General features: G+C 39.4%; 1 protein-coding gene across 1 annotated transcript in view; it reads left to right on the top strand.

Moving 5' to 3' along the window:
- CPS1 (carbamoyl-phosphate synthase 1) overlaps positions 1-19,274 on the top strand; it is a 117,512-nt gene that overhangs the window by 87,149 nt on the left and 11,089 nt on the right. The window contains exons 26-34 of the mRNA XM_036926789.2: positions 505-699; positions 1,121-1,188; positions 3,240-3,315; positions 7,701-7,778; positions 10,241-10,348; positions 12,169-12,258; positions 13,631-13,801; positions 16,031-16,105; positions 18,674-18,772. Coding sequence (XP_036782684.2) covers positions 505-699; positions 1,121-1,188; positions 3,240-3,315; positions 7,701-7,778; positions 10,241-10,348; positions 12,169-12,258; positions 13,631-13,801; positions 16,031-16,105; positions 18,674-18,772 — 960 coding nt within the window. The remainder of the gene's footprint in view (positions 1-504; positions 700-1,120; positions 1,189-3,239; positions 3,316-7,700; positions 7,779-10,240; positions 10,349-12,168; positions 12,259-13,630; positions 13,802-16,030; positions 16,106-18,673; positions 18,773-19,274) is intronic.

The raw sequence follows: 19,274 nt of genomic DNA, 5'->3' as shown, positions 1-19,274 counted from the left end.
GCTAATGAGCTTGCACTTTATCCTTTAGGTAAAGGGAACCTCAGAGAACTCAATGTAGGAGTGACGTGGTGAAACAGTTTTGCAGGATGACTAATCTAAATGTGAAGTGCTGGGATGGAGGGAAATAGGTGAGGGGAATATTAGAAGAAGAGATCTGTATCCATGTAGGTAGTTACAACAGTAGTCCAAAACATAATTGCTTATGGTGTAGAATATATAATGAAAATATTCATTGGCTTGATTTTCTTTTTCTGATTGTCATACATACAAACATAACACATTCATGTTCAGCTATATGGAAATCTTACATGACAATCATGTAGGCCTGGAAAGTTAGAGCTGATGTCATTTATCTCTTTGTGGCATAACTTAACATTATTCATTGATGAGAAAAATGAAAATATTGTAATCTGATTAAACATTTTCAATAAGGAAATGGAGGCACAGTTGTCCATTCGTGATGAAGTTACCCCCAGTGGCTGATATTGAAGATGTTTTTTCCAGGCATGTGGTGGCTGCATAATATCGGTTGGGGGTCAGATTCCAAACAACCTGGCAGTCCCTCTGTACAAGAATGGTGTCAAGATCATGGGCACAAGCCCTCTGCAGATCGACAGGGCTGAGGATCGCTCCATCTTCTCGGCAGTCTTGGATGAGCTGAACGTGGCTCAGGCACCCTGGAAAGCTGTTAACACTTTGGTAAGGGGAGAAACAAGGATCTGTTTTTAATGTTTTCTTTTGAAGAGTTGTAACCTGAATGTTAACTACTGTACATGTTAACTACAGGATGAATAGAATATACAATGCTTAGTGAATTTACTTTAAAGTTGCTGCATTTCCATGATTGCAGTTAAATGCTGGTTATAGATTGGTAGGAGTATCCTCATTAAGATTCAGACAATGAAAAGAAGTTCAAACTGTTTTTGAACTAGGTTTGATATTTAGAATTAGCACCAAGGAGTTTTATGTATTTCAATGCCCAATTTACATTTTAATGGTATCTTTTGAGAGAAAGAATAAAAGGAGTTGGGTTACCACTTATTCTAGCGATACCATGCTACATTTTCATTGAATATTTCAAACTATTCATGCATTTTTTGTTGTTGTTTCTATTAATTAGAATGAGGCGTTGGAATTTGCAAAGTCTGTGGGCTATCCCTGCTTGTTGAGACCATCCTATGTTTTAAGGTAATATATTGTTTTCCAAAACGATGATTTAAAAGTAGGAGGATACAGAACAGCAAGCTGTATGCTAATGGCACTAGGCTTTGATGTATAATAATTTGTAAATCCATCAGCAAACCTTAAACCAACACAGCCAGCTTGAGGGCCTGTGCACGGTCGGTCCTTCAGCTCAATGCTTTTCCCTCAGTGGGTGGCAAATCTGAGTCTACAGTCCTATATCTCAGAAGCATGGTGTCTTGCCTGAGGGTTTCACCCCTGGAAAGTTCATTATAGATTCAGTGAGACCAGGAAATGACAATGGAGCATTCTTGGGGTTAAAGGGTTTATACCCAGCTTTGTTCTCACTGCAGTAGGTCAAGCACTAGAATCACTTCTACATCCAGCAGACTGCGTGTCCATAATCCCAATCCGCCTCTGCCTCTGCCAAGAGCACTGGGCACAGCTCCGTATATAGTGACTCAGTCAATAATAGCTTAGGGCTTAGGGTGTGGAAGCAATAGCCTAGCGGTAGGCCAATTACATCATCAAGTAGTTTAGGGTAAAGTGAGGATCCTGGCCATAGGAACTTCCATTTTCCTCACACATGGCTTAGGCATCTCCTTGCCAAACTGAGGGAGGGTAGTTTCACATTATAGAAGAGAACAATTAAAAAACCGAAAAGCAAAAACAAAACAAACTTGGGCTATCTCTTGCCAGTATCTGTTTTTTAATATCCAGAAATGACAGCTTATTTTTGACCATTGTCAGCACCTTCTGATCGTTCCTCTGGTTTGAATTTTTTAGTTTTTGAGATGGTATTTTTTTAATAGATGAATTATAATAGTGAGGGACATGAACAGTGAGCATCTTTTATATTTAACTTTAAAACTGAGTTCCATCATCAAAAGAGAAGTTGTGAATTATCACTTTCTCTCTTCAGATGTTACCACATGCAAGGCACTACTTCACTGAACAGGAGCAAACAAAAGAAAAACGATTTGCTGTGCACAATTTGAAAGTGTAAATGGAATTTGAGATGGGATCCTTTAAAATAATGAAAAATTCCAAATGAGGTGGAAAACTTTCCTTTTATTTAAATGACATTTTGCATAAACCACAGTCTAATAATACTATTTCTTTGAGGTATTAATGTAAGTTAATTGAAACAACACAGACATTTAACGAAGGATTGCAGAAAGCAGCTTTGACTATTGCAGTTCCCCATCTCTGCAGTCTATATCCTTGTCCCAGTTTCCTATACTGTGAACAATCAACATTATTGCTTTAGCCTCCCTGTCTTAAATAAATGAAGAAATTGAAAGCTCTTTATGCAGAAATACATAATTGAGTAGAAAAGGTAAAAAAGAAATACTACTTTTTAAAAGGCAGTGGAAAGTAATCGCTTCCTTATTTCTTCCCCTTTTCTTTTCCTCATTCTTTCCTCCCTTTCCATCTTACTTTGAAAATGTCCTAAAATACAGAGTAAATTGACTGATTTCACTGGTTTCCTCCTGGTGATTTTTACTTCTGTTAATCGCACAGTTGAATACTTCAGTCAGATACTGTATGTTGTATTTGCAAATGCTAAAAAATATTCTTTCATAACCTGTTTGAGAGAGTAGAATGACCTGCTTTGGCAGCACACCCACAGGTAAAGATCAGTTGTTGGTAATGAACTCTAAAGAAACAGGATTAGAAAAACTAGGCCCTAGGATGCCTCTTGTTAAGATTTAAGAATTACCTGAAATCAGCAGAGAGTTGAAACAGGAAATCAGGAAGGATCAACCTGGGTGCAGTTCATTCTCTGGAGCTACTGTGGTCCTCCTGGGGCAGCATCACAGGTTTCATTCCCAACTTTGGTGACTTCTTAGTTTGGATGATTGTCCTGGTGATTCAATGGAGTAAAGTCTTAATTGAGAAAAAAGCATCTTCTTACTCAGCTCAGACTGGAACCACAGGTTGCCTGGAATTGCTCTGAGAAGCAGTCAAGTCTAGTGTGCCATACTTCCAAAGTGCTAAAAGAAACTGACCTGTTTCGTATGTTTGTTTTGTTTTGCTTTCCCCCCCTTTCCCAGTGGGTCTGCCATGAATGTGGTGTTCTCTGAAGATGAGATGAAAAAGTTCCTAGAGGAAGCCACTAGAGTCTCTCAGGTACAGTTCTGTTTCCTTCTGTTAATTGCAAGCTTCATAGGGTTTTTTTCTTTTCACTCTACATTGTGAGGATGGTTTTCCTTTTTTGTTCTATTCACTTGTCTCCTATATATGGGAATGAGAAAACTTAAATGCATTTAATTATATTTAGATCCTTAGGGTTACTGGGAGAAGAGAAAGACCAGTGTGCATTTGATGCAACATGTATATAGTTTTAGACTCCCGGAGCCAGGCTGGATACATATCCTTGTCTGTTCAGGAGTAGATGCTGGTCAAGTTATCCCTGGGATCCCAGCCTCAGGGATGGCCCCACTGTGCTCATCATGTACCAGTGAAGGCTTTCCTGATTTTTAATTCTCACACCTGGAAAGCCTTTGCTTTAGCCAGTCCTGCAACTTTAATGGTAAATCCCCTCACTCGCCTATTGATTTTTTTTTTCATTTTGGTACATTCCATTTGTCAGCTAATAAAAATGTTTATAATTTTGTGGCAACTCAACCACCTTCCTCCACTGCCCCCAGCTTTTACTTTCTCCTTTGGCATTACCTCAGCGTGATCCATTTAAGATTTACCCAGTGGGGTTATTGATCTGCAGATCATGTACTGCAGAGGATGAAAGTAATGTTTTCCTTTTAAAAGCTTTCAAAAGCTCGTTGATGTTTAAAAAAAACACACACACACAACTCATAGAAAAGAGTTTGATGTTAGGCAAGTAGAATTTGGAGGGAGCTGGAGAGTGAAATCAGAGGTGTTTCACACCAGAATAGAGACACGGGTTGTAGCTGCACACATGAGGCTGGGCCTCCCTTTGTGTGGTGGCTGCTCCCCAAGGACATTGGGACGGCAAAGACTGTGGATGAGGATAAAGAGTGGGAAAAGACAATGAGTATAAAAGAAAGAAAACCAAGTGGATTTTGAATTCACTTTTGCATGAAAATCAGGTACCCGAGGAGGGAATGTCTCCGGTGGCCCAGTTTTCATTAATGTGCTTGGGAGCAGACACTGACTGAACTCACATCTGCCTTATTTGCTGCCAGGGGGCCTGCCACACTCCTCTTGGAGAAACCAGCAGTTAGACCTGCCTGGTCTCATGTGAGTGATGAGTCTCTTCTGCCTGGACCACTGGCTGTCATAGGGCCTCTGCTTAGTAGAATATTTACAAAATAAAAAAAAAATTTTCTGCAAGCATATAGATAGAACCCATCCTGCACCAAAGTTTTATAATAGAGATGTCCTGACTGAATGAATACCTTCTGGTTCAAGTCTGCCCATCAAACTAGAGTAGAATCTGGGATACTTAATTCATATGCTCAATAGTGTATACCCATGCACTATTAATAAGATACTCAATTCAGTGAACCTAGAGTAAAATCAGCCCCCATCCATCATTCATCTATGTATATATTCATTCACATTTAGCACCTTCTATATAATGTCATTGCTCTCAAGGTCAGGCTTATACTCATGAAAACATAGATAGTCTCTGCTCTCACAGAGGACCTTCTTTGCAAGGGACATCAGATATCAAATAATTGGTATCAAATATGATGAACATTGCAATAAGCAAATACATGGCACTGAGAGAGAGCGTAACAGTATTGGGGTCCAGCACCCAAAGAAGGGACTTTGAAATTAATTTAAGATGGTTGATTCGGAGTTAATTGGATGAAAGTTTTCCATTGTGTGTGCGAGTCGGAAGACAGGACACCATGTGTAAAGACCCTCATCTGAGAAATAGATGGAATTTCTAGGAACTGATAAAGCGTTCACTATATGGCTGGACACCCAACATGGTAGGGAGTGTCTGTTATAATGGTGGTGGAGATGTAGACAGAGTAATCAGGGAGCAGATAGAGAAAGCCTTGTCAGTCATTATAATGAATTTGGATTTTCGTTGTATTTCCTGTTTTAAAAAGATCACTGCTGTAAGACAGAATGAATTCTGGGGCAAGACAGAATTTATGGAAAGAAGTTAGGGGGATGTTGCTCTAGCTCAGGGCAGAGATGACAGTACCTAGGATCAGAGTAATGATAGAAAAGATGAAGCAAAGTGCATGCATTTGAGAAATATTGTGGATGTGTGTTGCAGGCAATTAGTGAATGGATGGGAGGTGGAGGGTAAAAGGGTATCGATAAAGGATGACTCCTGAGTTTCTGCCTTGGACAACTAGATGGATGTCAGCACTGGTTATTGAAATAGGGAATGCTGGAGAAGGAGAAATTTTGGAGGGGAAAATCATATATTTAATTTTTGATCTTTTGAATATGAGGTGCCTATTTGGAATCCAAGGGGATATGCTTTGAAAACTGTGTTAGTATAGATTTGGAATTGAGGATCGAGATCACAGCTAGAAACAGAGATGTAAATATAGATTAGAAATAAATAGCATATTATTTTAGTTGAAGCTTTGAGAAGCAATCACCAAAGAGAGGGCACAGAGGCAAGAGGAATGCCAGCACTTACGGACTGAGGAGAGAAGGAACCGCGGAGGAGCCTGGGAAGGAAGTGTGGAGAGGCGGTCTGTGGACACCGGAGGAAGGAAGGGTTTTAAGGAGGCCAGCAATGTGTAATGCCAAAAGAGCGAAATTTATTAAGAAACTTTATTCCTAATATAGTAAGAACTATTTCATAGATTTGTTCAGCTGGCCAGGATGGCAGATGCTGTCATGGGGGTGAGCCCCACTCAGAGCCCTATAATGTGGAAGCCCCTGTCCCCTCACTGCTGGGGCCGAGGGCGACACCTCCCAGCTGCACACCTCCGGAGACCTATTCTCAAATGGGGGCCTCACCAACCTGGGGGCAAGTTCCCTTGATGTGCCATCACCCTGAAAACATGGACGGTGAATGACCTGTGCCTCCAGAAGGGACTGACTCTGTGCTGTAGTTTAAGGCCTGGAGGTCCCTGGGGGATAAGGCTGAATCCAGCTTTCCACTGAGACCACAAACTTACCAGGTTTTCCTGCTGCCCCATTCTGCTCTCTGAAGTCCCTCAAGAAATCCCTTGAACAAGAATGCCTGTCTCAGGCTTGTCTAGAGAAGCAAAGACAGCTGCCAGCCTCTATCATTTTTTGAAGTCATGCAATTATCATCATAATATAGAAAGAAAATCCCTCATAGGTCACAGCAAAGCTCTACCAGGCCTGCCATAGTAAACGTCCAGTACTTTAAAAAAAGGGAACAGAGATGGAAGAAATCTTTTTTTTTTCCAACTAATAAACAGTTGCATGTCCCATAGGCCTTTGAAGAAAAGGAAGTGTGGAAATTTGCCTCATTTAAAATAAATTTGGAGAAGAGTGAAGCTTATTTATGCCATAAAACACTGATTATTTCAATTTCTCACAAAATCAATTCTACTTAAAGTGTTCGGTTAAAGGAATAAGATAAATTAAATTTAACACATATACATGAAATGAACTAATGATAGTGGCCAAAAGGGGTTTGTGTTAGAGAAAAAAAGGATGTTCAGAGAAGACAGCAGGGGGAGGCAGCATTTGAGTCAGGCCTTGAAAGGTCAGTTGAGATTTGAAAGAGGAAGCTAAGGTGAGAAGGTAGTGTGCATTTGGAGGAGGAGCATGGAGACAGGTAAAAGCAGGATCTGCAAAGAAAACCGCAAGTGGAGCACACTGACAGGATGTAGAAAAGGAGATGCCTAAGCCATGGAGCTCTTCATTAAGTCTGGAAAAAGCAAATAGTGGTCAGGATGTGGAGGACACCACCACACTGTCACGAAGGAGCTGTATGTGGGGGGGAACTTCAGGAAAGAGAAGAAGCCTGAAAGAGAAAGGATGGAACTTTTAAGAACAATCAAGAAAAATGTTTGATTTTGCAGTTGCAAACGTCACACTTTAGAAGTGGCTTCAGGCACGTCAATTCCAGGAAAAGGATTCCGTCTTTGGCCTAGAAAAACTGAAACAAAATGCTACTCTCCTAAGTCCCTCCACAGTTCTCGTATAGAGAACTGATTTAGGAAATTGTAGTGCTTGGAAAAGCTAAGTGTGGGAAGAAAGAAAGAACCGGAACCAATGATAATATACAATCATAAATGAAATAGCTGCTCATAACTCTGCACACAGAAAAAAGATGCCCAATTGAGCCCTCTCCGTAGCCTCCTCTGTTATCTAACTCACCTAGAATTGTATATTTGAAATTTCACAGCTCGTATTCAATTCACTGAGCATTCAGTGAAAGACCCCCTGCCTCACTGTTAGCAGAGAATGACTTTGTTCTTACAAAGCAGACTGGCTAATGAGTTTGTGTAGTGCGTTTAGCATTAAGGGCTTTTTTGCAAGTTTTGCCCTGGTATTTACTTAAGGTACGTGATTTACTTGGCACTCTACACCAAATTTCACTAAAGCTTCTGCCCTCATGTTTTCCTTGGCGACAGGAACACCCAGTGGTGCTGACGAAATTTATTGAGGGGGCCCGGGAAGTAGAAATGGATGCTGTCGGCAAAGATGGAAGAGTAAGTACTTTATCTTCATTTCTCCTACTCCTGCTTCCCATCGCATTGATTTTTCCTGGTAACTTTGAAACAAAACACGGATGAGAGTTCATGATTTCTACCAAACAGGTATCTAATAATGGAGGACAAGCTGCTCAGCCAAAAAAAAATTTCAAATTCACTGACAATTCAGTCGTGTCATGGGTATTGTGCCGCCTGTGTTTCATACTGTTAGAACATCTCTTTGATGATATTCAAAATTAATTATCATCCTGCACTCACCATTCTTTTTGAATAGATTTTCTCTCTCATTTTCTTTTGTCTGTGGGTTTGCTTTTATGTTTCAATGGGTATTATAAAAACATCCAATACTTTTCTTTCTGATGTTCCTAATTGAGTCCCTTATTTTTCTTCTCTCTTGATTTCCCAGCCTCCCCCTTTTTATTGGGTTAATAAAGACAGAACTAAACAGAGAAAGGTGGATAAGGGAAATAATATAAAATTGGCTCACCATATCACATCTTGTACTGCTAATACAATGAATGCCTCTGACTTTAGGGAGGAATGGAAATGTGAAGAAGGCTTCCCTTTAGTTTACTAGTTGTACTAATAAGGCATTTATGATTTATCTTGAAATATGGGAAGTTATGCATGGGGAGTCCATGTCACTTTATTTGCTATAAGGAAAGATAAAAAGCTGGCCTTCATCGACTTTGCAGATACTAAATCTTCTTTGTATGTCATTTTTTTTGTCTTCAAGATTAACAGCAGAATGTAAGGTTGTTTAAAGATATATATATATAGTAATGATGACTTATTATCGCAGAATCATATAATTTTGAATTTAATATCCTTAGAAATCATTTGTTTTAACCCCCCACTCACCAAGGATGAGAATTTTCTTCACAGCACCCCTGTAAAGTGGTCTGCTGTTTTCTGTTTAACTATTTGGTGATACAGAATATGAAAAGTTGTAAGATTTTATACACATGCACACACACACACACACACACACAATCTATTTCTTCTTTTGAATCTCTTATATTCCTTCTCTTAAATTAAAGTCTGCCTCCCTAGAACTTTCATCTCTGACCCCCCTGGACTCTAAAGTTGTAGAGCATATGTTTAATCTTTTCCCCTTTCAACATTGTAAGTTTTTGAGACTGAGATATAAAATAGGATGAATGGGATCATACCCATGTGGAAGTGGAGAATCCAAGACTGGCTTAGAGACATTCTTGTTTTTCAGATATGGTGCTGGTAAAGTAATGCTGGTCTGTGGGCCTGATTTGGCTCCAACTTGCTAGAATATATTCTTGCCCTAAGCTGCTCTCAGGCATCATCCATTGTTTATCATCCTGGTCTCCTTCTTTTGGAAGTATTCCAGCTTATTCACATAATTTTAAACAGTCACACTCAGAAATGGACATAGTACTTCAGATATAGTATGATTTTTTCAGAACTCATTGGAACTATTACCTCCCCCTTTCTAGACACTATAAAAAATGTAAGTGCTTATTATGCACTAAATATCATGCCAGACATTGTATTATGTGTTCTATTTTATCCCTACAAACATTCTATGAGACAGATATCATTCTTACTCCCATCTTATCAGAAACCACGTACTTATGTTAACTACCCTGCCCAGGTCACAGAGCTCCTAAGTGACAGCAGGATTACTGAGACTCAATTGTCACTCTGCTCTAAGTCATCTATAAATCTGATTAACAAATCTTCTCTGTAATTTATTTCTTTTACAGTCATCCAATTATTCTCCCCAACTCTCAGCTTTGTCATTTCCCACAGACACACATATTATTAACATTCAAGTTATAGTGATTGAGACCGTAAACTTTGGAGTCTGGCTGATAAGGGTTCAAAATCCTGACTCAGCCACATAGTGGTCACATGTCCTTGGGTTATTTGTTCTTCTATTGCCTTAGTTTCATTACCTCTAAAAGAGGACACCAGCATTTTCCTCTCACTTCCCTCCTCTCTCAGATTGCAATTTAAGGGTCCCTTGAGCTTTAGATCTTAAGTCTTCTTTCTGGTCCACTTAAGTGATGACATTTACCTTGCTAGATATTCACCTCTGCCATCTTTTCTTTTCTAGTATCTAAAACTTAACCTGGAAGGAAAGAATAATGATATCCCCAGTGCCTCCCAAATGCTTTAGTTTCCTGTCTGTTCTTAAAAGTCAATATGAGGTGGTTTAGTTGTCCTTGTTTCCTATTACTTAAAACCCTTCGAATCAGTGGAAGAGGGACGTAATCTCTCAGCCACCCTCAGCTGCCCCTGGGGCGATCTGTTACTGCACAGGGAGGCTTGGAAAGAAATGTTTGATTTCTGCTCCTTTCAGCAGGGACTGAGCGAAGGACCTGGTTAGAGCTCAAAGCATCTGTTAGAATGAAGGGGGTGGTGAGGCAGTAGCCTCACTGAAGTAGGTACCTGACAACTCTTCCTGATCTTCTTTTGGCCAGGTTATCTCCCACGCCATCTCTGAACACGTGGAAGATGCAGGTGTCCACTCGGGAGACGCTACTCTGATGCTGCCTACTCAAACCATCAGCCAAGGAGCCATTGAAAAGGTCATCATTTATAAATAAAAGTGGAAGGGGAAAAGACAGAGATAAAAATAATTTCAACTATGTAGCAATGTCAGATATGCCCCAGGTAAAATTTAATTACGAGGGAAACTTTCTTGCTCTGAGTCAGCTGCATATTTTAAAGATAACATTTTCCTGTGCTGCCTTTTGGAGCCTGTGCAGTTGTGTGCTAGCTAGTGTGGTGGCCCTCTCACGTTAGTGTGCATCACAGCCCCCTGGGAACTTGTTGAATACAGATTGCTGGGCCCCATCCCCGGTTTCTGATTCTGTAGTTCTGAGCAGGGCCCCAGAATTTGGTTTTTAACAAGTGCGCAAGTGATGCTCTTACTTCTGGTCTGGGGACCACATTTGGTGAACCACTTCAACAGGTGCTCCTCATGTCTGAGAGCCACTGACAGGTGAGCAGCATGTAACGCAGTGTTTCCCTGTTAGAAGTGAGTTCGTAGCGGTCCTGCGGGAGCCCTTGGAGCCGATGCTCTCACTGTCCTCCCTCGCCTCAAACCAGCACGCTCTCTTATGTCTCCTTCAACCCTCTTTTGGAACCAGTTTCAAAGACCTTCCCAAGAGTGATGATCCTGCCTCAGTACCCAATGTGCATTGCTAGGTGTGTTCTCAGAGACTACCCTCTCAACATACCTCTTGTGGATGTTCCTTTAGTCCTCAGGTATTTTAAGGCAGGCTTGGCCTTTTCAGTGAGCTGTTCCAGCAATCCTGCCATCAGAATGTAGGCAGGTCTACCTGGCTAGCTGTACATTGGGCTGGTGCTGAAGGCCTTACCTTGTTCTAGAATGTGAAGGTAGCAAGGTGCTTTATAACACCAGCAGCATAAAAGAACAACATCCCTGGATTTCCAAAGTGCTTCAGTTTCTCATGTCAGGATAAATGACCTCAAAAGCTCAGATTTTTCCAAATCTCTCAGAGCTCAGTGTGTCATGGACTCGACTTCGTTTTGTAACTAAGTTGCTGAACCACTCTAGTAAGAGTAATGAATGGGGGGCACTTGCTTCCTGTAGTCAGTGCTCCCTTTTTGCATGGGAACCTTCTGGCTCTGGTTTGGATATGGGAAAATCCTGTATATGACATGCAGAGCCTCCCTGCAAGGAAACACCTAGGCCATAATATCTACCCTGTTAAGTTCCAGGGCAACAGAAGAGCACATAAGAGAGATTTCCTCTGGTCTCTTTCCGGTACCATGTAATTTCAGGTCCTGCACTTCTCAGCAGGTAGGTCATTAGATTGACAGAGTCTGGACTGTAGTTTCTGGTGCTGAAGCAACTACACTGAAAGGATTCTGTTTAGCCCTCAAAGTAAAACCAGGTTGTGTAATTGTAGGTGGATAGGGGGATTTGGCAGAAACAGAATTCTGTGAAATTATTTGTTCTTTTTCCTGCTATCTTGTTGTGACTATTTAGTATATATTATTATTCTGTTAACAGAAGCCAAACAGTGGCTTCTACTATTATTGCTGTTGTTGTTGCTCTTGTTATTAGTGAAGGTGTAGCTCAGTAAAGAGAAATTAAAGAAATGTAAATTTAAGGTGCTTTACCTTTTTTAAAAACCATGGTAAGCTCTTTAACACTACATCATTGTCTTTTTTTTTAAATTGAAGTATCATTGATATACAATCTTATGTTGGTTTCAAATATACAACACAGTGGTTCAACCTTTACACATATTATTAAATCTTCACACCCTCTAGTGTGGTCACTGTCTATCAATGTAGGAAGATGTTACAGAATCGTTGACTATATTCTCCATGCTGTACTACCATCCTTTGACCAACTTACATTTTTTTGATCTAGGTGAAAGATGCTACCCGAAAGATTGCAAAGGCTTTTGCCATCTCTGGCCCATTCAACGTCCAATTTCTTGTCAAAGGAAATGATGTCCTGGTAAGAAAAGCCAAGGTGCTTGAGAGGACACCACCGCTGTGCTAGGTCACGGTAGTTTGTGTCCCTCTGGTAATCTTCTCCGTGGACACAGTCACAGAGCAACTGAGACCCCGGCAGCTGTGTGTGTCTGAGTGTGGGATGTTGTACAGCATACAATCCTGCCTTGTTTGAAAGCACAGGCTCTTAGTGGTACTGATGTGTCAGTCACAGCTTTGTAAACCCCTCTGTTCTGCCAGAAAGAAGATCACTGTCTGCTTCCTCCAGTATAGTATAGATGGATACAGTGACCATCATAAAGTCATCTGAATGTGTAGATTAGTTATAAATTACATGCTCTCAAATTTTGCTTCACAACTTGCCCAGAAGAGAAATTTGTCTTAGATACTATTTGCCAAAAAAAACTGAAAATGTGAAACCAGCTAGGTTAGTCTTAATTAACTTAGTCTGTTAAGTTAACCAGTCAGGAACCAATATTGATTCAGCACCTGCTCAGCAAAGTCATGTTGGCTACACGGATGTATAAAGCCCAGTTTCTGCTCTCTTTGTTCTTCAGTTTAATGAGGACTGGGAAAAAGATGAATTTGTAGGTAATAATATTATAGGTTAGAGTATAATAGCTGCTAGAAGAAATGTACGAAAAAATGGAATTTGAGTCACAGAACAGAGAGACTGTATTTTCTAGTGTACGTGTATGTGTGTGTGTATGTGTGTGTCAGCACATGCAAGCAAATGTGTGCGTGGTATTTGAGGGTGATATGCCTGGTTTTGGGTGGATCATAAAAGGTTTCAAGGAAGATTTTGTATTTTTATCTGGATTTTAAAGATTGGCTGGGATTTTGACAAGTAAAGGAAGGTAGAGAGAACATTACACATAGAACATCTATGCAAAAATTCTACACATTTTAGGAGACAGTGACTAATTGAGTTTAGCAAGATCATTTTTCTAGGGAAATACTGGCAGGTAAACTTGCAAAGATTGGGGCCAGGAAAGTGGTATAAGTTGACAAAGAGGGATATATTGAGGCAAGGGGATAGAAGCCCTTCAAGGACTAGCCTTCACCTTGATGAGTCAGTGGAGGTTTTCAGTAGGGACGTCGTACTATCTGAGGTCTGCATTCAAATGAATTTGTCAGCAGCATGTAGGGATGGAATTGTGGAAAATGGATGGAAGAAAGTCAGAATTCAAAGATACTGAGTGAAAAGAAACCAGTTAGCCAAAGAGCAAGCAATGAAGAGAAAAGGAGAGGCTGGCAAAACAAGAGCTGGTCCCCAGTCAAGAGCAGCTAGAACCCAAATGGCGGGGAGAATACTGATATGCTGTCATTGGCTCTCACCATCCTCTCTCTTCTTTTGAATTTTGTTATCTCTCCAGGTGATTGAGTGTAATCTGAGAGCCTCTCGATCCTTCCCCTTTGTTTCCAAGACACTTGGAGTAGACTTCATTGATGTGGCCACCAAAGTGATGATTGGAGAGAATATTGATGAGAAACCTCTCCCAACACTGGAGCATCCCATAATTCCTGCTGACTATGTTGCAATTAAGGTACAATTTCCAAAACTTTTCCTCATTTTTTAAGTTCCAAGGAGATTCAAAAACACTTTTTCATAAAAAATAATTCAATATTTTATGAACCATCCAACTTAAGTTCTGGACTAGGGATTTCTGATGTTTCTTTTGCATAATGCAGTGCAGTTGCACTTGAGGCAACTTTATGTGAACTGTGCATTTCAAAAATGTTTAAGAAATCATTTAGAATTACATAACTTCAAACACTAGCTGAGTGAATTAGAAACTATGTTTGTACAGCTGATGCATGATGGTGTCAGTTTAGTTGGTAAACAGCAATTCTGGGCATGCTTTGTTAGGATAAGGATTGACTGTGCCCCTTCTGAATTGTGCTGAGACTTCAGGAAAGCATGAATCTTCTAACACTGTTACCATGTGGTGTTGGTTAAATTCTTAGTACCTTAGCCATCTCTGCTTAGTTCCTATTTTCTTCACTGACACAATTTTTCCACTTGAAAAGTTGAGATAACAGTTGCTATTCATAGTGGTGTCATGAGGGTAATGAAACTGATGGCACTTTTATCAAGAGTGACCAGGAAAATTTAAGGTTTGTTCACTAATGTCTAATATATATATATATATATTTATTTATTTATAATAATACCTTACTAATAAAACCATTGTGCTCCTCTATCTACCTCAGTAATGCCTATACACAAAGTATTTATAATTATTTAACTATTTCACTGGACAGGCATGAGGACTGGTGAGATATTGCGTAAATATATTTGAATTTTTTAGATGAAGCAGACAATGAAATTAATTTATACAGCATAATATATTTATGTGACATTTTCATATTTTGGATACCTTCAAAATATTTCCATTCCTATGTGTTCTGGTGACCTCAAGTAATTATGTTAGAGGTGAGACTGACTTCTGACTTCTACAATGGAAGCTTTAAGTTGAAGTATAAACAAAAAAGAAATATTTATTAATCTTACTTAAGTTAATAATTAGGGTGCCTTAGATTTTACAGTGCATTGCAATGGAATGCCACTCTTTATGTTGGGGAAGGGTGGCATCTCATTCCTGGAAATTATGACACAACATAAATTGTTAAAGCTTTCAGTGGGAATATATATAATAGGATTTTTTTGTTTGAGACCAAAAAATAGAAGGCTCTGAAAAATATCTTTCCACTGGAGATTTTCTATATGATTTGAAATTCATGTTTCTTTATTCATAGACCCAGGAGTATATACCCATATGCATGCACATATATATATATATGTGTGTGTGTGTGTGTATGAAACAATTTACAGCTAAAAACAATATTGATGGGTAGACATTCATTTTTCAAAATGCACTGCATTTTCCAGTTTACTTCTTTCCTAGTTATCATTGTATGTGAATCTTGACTTAATTTTTTTCAAATTACTTATTCATAGTCAATCTTAATATAACTCTGGTGTGGTGGGTGGATATCAATAGATGATGGTATAGACACACTGGAGAGAGGAATATATAATACATTGCATAAGATGACCCAGTGAAGTAACTCCAAGCTAGAGTTCCTGTGATAACTTGGGAGGGGCCAGGATCAAGGGGAGGAGTCTAGACTAGGCAAACGGATCTGTGCAAGAGATGAGAATTTGGTTCTTTGTGAATTGCACTGATAACATAAATGAAGAAAAGCACTCCTATCTATTTTCTAGTTTATATAAAAGTTCTGGGCAAAAGTGTCTCTATGCAGAATGATTTTCAAAGCTCTTTAAGAGGTGTCAACAACAGTTGAATGTCTCAGAAGTCAGCCCACAGACAGCCATTTCTGGCAAGGTAGCTTGTTATAAGTACAAGTGATCAAAACAAGAAGAGTAATGTTTCAAAAGCCTACCAAGAAAAAAATGTGTTTGAACTCTGTTTCTGCAGAGACCAATGCCCAACAGACTTCGTTTGAAATCTCTCCAGTAAGAATATGTTGTAGGCCAGATTAGAAACACTGGCCTAGGCTGGTCACAGGGGCCCTATTTACAGAAATTGTGGTTATTTAACCCAAGCTTTTGGCCAAGAGCTCACAAAATTCTTGGAACAGAGTTTTAAAGCTATTTTTCAAGTCAGATGCTTGGACCAAAGATATTTTTTATGGATTTACCATAGCCTAAATGAATCCTGTGAGGGATGATTCGCTAAATATATTTATCCTCTCTTACTCCTTTTATTATTTTTCTCTCACATATTTTTCCTCACTGTTATTTCTGACAGGCTCCAATGTTTTCCTGGCCCCGGTTGAGGGATGCTGACCCAATTCTACGATGTGAGATGGCCTCCACTGGAGAGGTAACTAGTTAATGAGTCATGGACACTTCCATTAAAACTACTTTGAAATCTGTGGTTTTATGATCTGAATATATTAGAGTTAGTAAGTGGTAAGGGGGACACAAATTTCTTTCTTTCTCTGAGTAAGTGTGACAGGGCTTACAAATTTCAAACTAAAGAAAAATCTTTTATTTTTGTGGACCCGTCTGAATTCCCACTTATGGAAACTTCAATATGTCAATACAATATATGTATCCCTAATTCATTTCCACATTATCCATAGAGAATATCTTTCAAGTATTTCTCTAGAGGTCCAAGTAAATATCTTTTGCATCTATCTTTTATTCTAAGATTCTCAGGTCTCTCTATAACAGCACCTCTCCTTCCCCTCTTGCCAATATTTAGATCATTGGATTTTTACTAGAAATAGGTAAAATGAATGCACAGCATTAGAAAGATCATGGGCCTAAATATCAGAGAATCTGCGGGTATATGCAAAATACCAGAATCATTTTCAAAACAAATTTAACCTCCTGGGGATTATCAAAAACTATAATGGGACTGGCCACTGGATGTCCCTCTTCACTTGTTTTGGGCCTCATGTAAGCTGACATTTTCTTTAAGAATGTAAAATGTGTTTCTTGTAGAGAGCTGTCAGATTCTAGAAAGTTCCCTACATGTCAGTGTCAGGACATTTTATGAATCACCTAGCCCTTGACAGACTTACTAGATACAACCTTCAGAGTCTCATCAGTGCACATCAGACTGTGAGGCATCATTGTTTCCTCTTGGTATTAAGGAAAACATGAAAGGGGAAAATATTTAATTGCAATAAATGTGTGATGTTTGATGCGGTTGCCTGGTTACGAGCAAGATCTGTGATGAGAAGCCAAGTGAGACAGGAATGCAGGCAGTGAGGAATAAATGGCTATCTTGTTTGTATTTGGACAGATGATTGCCTTCTCTTAGCCCCTTTGCTGCTGCTTTTAATTTAATAGGTGGGAAAATCTAATTTAAAACAAGTGACCTACATTGCTTTTCTTGGCTGTTTGAGGAGGCGCTCTTTGGGTTGTTCTTCATCCCCTGGTCACTCAGTAAGGCTGTTTTCAGTCATTCTGGGGTTCAAATCAGGAAGAGATGTTTTCCTCCATGCTGTTTCCTCTAGTGTGGCAAATCTGTTATCAGTGCCTAGGTCCATTCTGCCTCCAGACATATATTATTGGAATTGTTGAAATATGAAAGGATTAGAAACTCAGCTCCCCCTTTGTTGTATCTATTTCAGAAGTATAAAGAGAGATAATTCTTCTTCCATTATTAGAGCCATATTTCCAAGTGTCACTAAGTGTGATGCTACAAGGTTATTTTATGACTGAAATAAGAATAATAATTCTAGCTTAGTGAGATCTCAGGCTTCACAGAGACATCAATGTTGAGATGGTTTGTTGTGAGACTGAATGAACCCTTCGCCCCTAATCTAGGTAAGGGACATTTTATTTTCCTAGTAGTGGGGCAGGGTTGTTAGTGCTAACCTTTATTTGAATATCTGACTACTCCCCAGTTTTTTGTAGAAAACTACTAAAATCTCTTATGTGTTGTATCTGCACCTATAATGGGATTGTCCAGGTCCTTTTAGTAGAATTTGGGCCCCATTAACTTAGGCTGATGTTACTTAAGTTGGTTAAAGAAAATATTCACTCTGGAGTGAAAAGCAGCATGTGCTGGTGGTCGACTGAAGTTCATAGTCATGAGAACTTTCCTTTCACAGTAAGGAGTCATTTGCCTAAAGAATGAATTTAGCCATCAGTGTTATTTACTGTAATGGTAGCCCTGCAACTGTGCCAAATGATGATGTGCATGGCAGAATCTACTTCCATCATGCTCAAATATACCACTCATTCTATAGTTATGGTGGCCATTTGTCTTAGTTGTGTTGTAGCACATTACCCTACATGAAGCTTCTGTATGTCCTACCATCATCTGGTAATTTGAAATTGCTTCCTACATATGGCTGCAGTATTCAGGATTAGTAGCAGGGTATTATGGTTCATTTTATGAAAATGATAAAAAAAGAACAAGCTCCTTTGAGATTTTCATTCATTTATTGAATTTCTCAGAAGGCTTTCTCCTGAGCTGAATGCCATGACTTATAACCAACTGATCAGCAGTTAATGCATTTGTGCTACTGACCCATGAATTCATGGACTGCTGCATAGCAGACAGGACATGGACTGTTATTTAAACATTAAGTCATATTAACATATGGTAACTCACCACATTATGGACCAGAAGCTGTTATTTGTATCAAAATTACTCACAGTAGAATCCAGTGATGTTGCTCCATGGAGTGTTGTTGGATAGAGAAAGAAGTGCTTATTCATTCATTATGCTTAATTAAAAAACATAAGATACACCTTCCCTGGCCAGCCTTTTAATTCCTAGATTCAGATTGTGTGGTCTTTGGGCAACTCAGGAAAAATCTAGTAAAGGAGTCTCTGAGTAAAGGGCTTTCCATTTGTATTTGCTTGTTGGTAAAGGTGGTCAGCTATTATTTGCTTCCTTTTCTTTTCTTTTTTCATTTACCTTAAACAGGTGGCTTGCTTTGGTGAAGGCATTCATACAGCTTTCCTAAAGGCGATGCTTTCCACAGGATTTAAGTTACCAAAGAAAGGTATCCTGATTGGAATCCAGGTAAGTAGTATGTGGTTGTGTGTATGCCCATGGATGTGAGCTGGGAGTGGCTAGGGGAAAGCATCTTGTTCGTGGTGTAGAAGAAGGGAGATCTAAATTCCACTAAAGAAAACCACAACTTACAGAAAGAATGGACATTGTTCTCTATATTCTCTGACTTTTGCCTTTTTCCACCGTAGCAGCCAATACAAGTAACTGAATAAATAAAAAAATGACAAAAAGCAAAAGTCTTGAGTGAATGGGCATTTGTTCTGAAAGGGGGTTTTAGGTGCCTTAAAAAGGATTCTCTTTTATTCTTTGCTACATCTTTTCTACAGTTTTGCTCTTAGTTCTTCCTCAGCCCCTGAGCATAGGCTTTCCGTAAGATTAGCTCATCTCTCCTTTCTCTCTCTCTATGTCTGTCTCTACTTCTTGACTTTCCCCTTTGCCGGCTCATCTGTCTGCAGTATCCACTCTCCTATCTATAATTATCACCTTTAAATTTTCATTCTCAGCCATTCCA

The sequence above is a fragment of the Manis pentadactyla genome, chromosome 6 (genome assembly GCF_030020395.1).
Source record: "Manis pentadactyla isolate mManPen7 chromosome 6, mManPen7.hap1, whole genome shotgun sequence".
In the NCBI taxonomy this organism is placed as follows: Eukaryota; Metazoa; Chordata; class Mammalia; order Pholidota; family Manidae; genus Manis; species Manis pentadactyla.
The sequence above is the reverse complement of the archived record's forward strand: the minus strand, read 5'-3'. Positions and strand labels throughout refer to the sequence as shown.